At 47.5% G+C, this 2,827-nt stretch overlaps 1 protein-coding gene across 1 annotated transcript in view; it reads right to left on the bottom strand.

Moving 5' to 3' along the window:
* Positions 1–2,827, bottom strand: part of Abcc2 (ATP binding cassette subfamily C member 2) — a 56,687-nt gene that overhangs the window by 12,856 nt on the left and 41,004 nt on the right. Inside the window, exons 24-25 of the mRNA XM_021205166.2 lie at positions 1,734–2,010; positions 13–82 (exon numbers count right to left, since the gene is read on the bottom strand). Coding sequence (XP_021060825.1) covers positions 13–82; positions 1,734–2,010 — 347 coding nt within the window. The remainder of the gene's footprint in view (positions 1–12; positions 83–1,733; positions 2,011–2,827) is intronic.

Genomic DNA, 2,827 nt, shown 5'->3' with positions numbered 1-2,827 from the left:
GGGAGGCCTCACCTGTTGGAGGTAACCCAGGAAAAGATACATTTCTGGTTGATGTCAATCTGCTTCTCATTTGCATGCTTCCCTCCTCCCCCTTTCCCCTCCTCCTCTTCCTTCCTCCCTTCTCCTTTCTCTCCCCTTCCCCTGCCTCCTCTTTCTTCTTCTGCCATGACCCAACATTTGTCTCACATCTGAACAGGAAGGAGACCTGAAATGCTATGTCTGGCTAGAAGAATAATGAGGTACAAGGAAGGGAGCAGTGAGAAGACTGTAGCCGTGGGGAATGGAGGGAGGAAAACTGAGGAAACTGTACTGCAGAGATCTGAGTTTCTAAGGCCCAGGAGCTTTGGTATCAGGCCAAGATTTTCATATGTTAACCGAGTGGCAGTTTCTGTGCTGGCTAGGGAAATGGCTACCAAGAGGATTTTGTAAAAAATGCTAGGGCCCAGGGGGTGTAAAAAGTAGGAAAGAGATGACTCGGTGCTTAAGAACACTGGTTGCTTTCACAGAGGTCCTGGGTTCTGTTCCCAGCACCTACATGGTGGCTCACAGCCATCTGTAACTCTAGTCCTGTGGGCACCAGATGTGTGCATGGTGCATGTGCGCACACTGCAGGTAAAGCACGCATCCACAGAAAATAAAATAAATACATCTCTTTAAAAGTAGTTGGGAATGAAGTTTGATTAAAATGAAGATTGACCAGTGGAGGGACCAGAGCTGTGCCTCCATGGTGTGCGGGTAGTTTGCAAGGTGTTTGAGCATGTAAGTGGAACTGGCTGTAAGAGAATGTAGGCAAACTGTCCACAGGTGAAAGGCATGGTGGACAGGTTCCCAGTGTTACTGGAACCTATAAGGATTTGTTGAAGCATGAGCAGAAACTGAGCCTTTCTTGCTCAGAAAACAGAATCAAATTGCAAAATACTATGGTTCAGAGTATTAATCAAATAATCCTGCTTGCCTTGTAGATTTGCTATTAGTTAAGAGGCTGCTCTGGACATGGACATGTACTTGCAGAATTCTACACCGACAAGAGGTACTATCTTACCACGGGATACAAGGCAATGCAACCATGTTCTGTGCCCTGAGAAGGGAGCTTCAGGAGCGATGAAAATTTACCCCAAGTAAGCGTTCTCTCTCTCTCTCTCTCTCTCTCTCTCTCTCTCTCTCTCTCTCTCTCTCTCTCTCTCTCTCTCTCTCTCTCTCTCTCTCTCTCTCTCTCTCTCTCTCTCTCTCTCTCTCTCTCTCCCTCCCTCCCTCCCTCCCTCCCTCCCTCCTCTCTCTCTCTCTCCCCACTTCTCTCTCCCTATCTCTCTTCCTCTCTCCCTTCCCCTTTCACCTTCCTTCTCTGCCACCAGGCTATAAATTCCTACCCCTCAAAATAGGAGAAATGGCTCAGTGGTTAAAAGCACTGGCTGCTCTTCCAAAGGACCTAGGTTCAATTCCCAGGACCCACATGGCAGCTCACAACTGTCTGTAATTCCATTCCCAGGGGATCTGACATCCTCACACAGACATACATGGAAACAGAACACCAATGAATGTTAAACAAACAAACACCGCCTTGCCATTTAACAACCTCATCATCATCAACAACATGTGACATAAAAGAATAAACAACATCAACGAAATGTCTCGAATCCAAACATGTTTCCTACCCAAGCTCCCTGGGGGCAGCTTAGGGCGACACATGCTGTGACCCACACACCTGACAACTGAGCTTTGGGTGATCCTGACACTCTCCTGGGCACATCTAAGATGCTGGACAGGAGCTGCCCATGTTAAACCTAAGGGACTCGTCTCAGGGATCTCGGAAGCGGGGGGGGGGGGGGAGACCCAGCCTGTCTTTCCCAAGCCTACCAGCACAGATATATAGAGAATGCTCAGAGGGATGATGATGATGGTGAAGATGGGGGTGGCCATGCAGATCATCACGAGAGTGCTAACTATGGCGAAGAAACACAACAGCCAGCTTCGCAAACTCTGGGGGAGCACGTCATCCACCGTAGAAATATCCTAGGAATACAGATTAGGAGAAACGATGAGCCGGTGAGCTTCCAGCTGACACGCACAGATTGTCTCAGTTCCTTGGGATTTTGCCATTTCATCTCAAGCAGTCGGTTTGTGACAGATCATACCGGCCGCCCAAAATCAAATTTCTGTGGTCTCCTTGCTTTTCCAAATTCTTCCAGAGATCTATGGTAATGATCTTCAGCTTTCCCAATAGATTTGGTGGATTCCTCACTCTCATTCATCACCTTCATCAGACCTACATTGCAAACTACTAGAGTCTTTCAGAGAAATCCTCAGTTTATGGGTTATCTTCCTATTAAATACCCAGTAGAGAGTTTGGCGCACAAGAGACATCAGATATGCACTTGTTTAAAAACTCTGGCATACAAGTTTCATCTCCTACCTTTATGTATATTCCATTTGTTTCATAGAGTTTTAGAGGGAAAAGAAAGGGGAGCTGAATCTATCTCCCACTGTTCAGTGTCCCAGCCAAGGAACCCAGAAGCGGAAGGTGGTTTAACTGCCATATTGTCTCGTGTTGTGTGAAATAAACTGAGGAAACTAACGGGAGGGTAGATGGTTTGGAACACGCTTGGAAAGCCTACTTCAGATCTTGGGTTGCCCTTGCCTGGCTTTCCTAGAGGACTATGTTAATCCTATACATCAGTTGTGCATGTGAACACTAAGACAAGTCCAGATGAGCTGGGCATGGTGGTACATGTCTTTAATCCCAGCACTCGGGAGGCAGAGGCAGGCGGATTTCTGAGTTCGAGGCCAGCCTGGTCTACAAAGTGAGTTCCAGGGCAGCCAGGGCTACACA

Source organism: Mus pahari, chromosome 1, assembly GCF_900095145.1.
Source record: "Mus pahari chromosome 1, PAHARI_EIJ_v1.1, whole genome shotgun sequence".
Classification (NCBI taxonomy): Eukaryota; Metazoa; Chordata; class Mammalia; order Rodentia; family Muridae; genus Mus; species Mus pahari.
The sequence above is the reverse complement of the archived record's forward strand: the minus strand, read 5'-3'. Positions and strand labels throughout refer to the sequence as shown.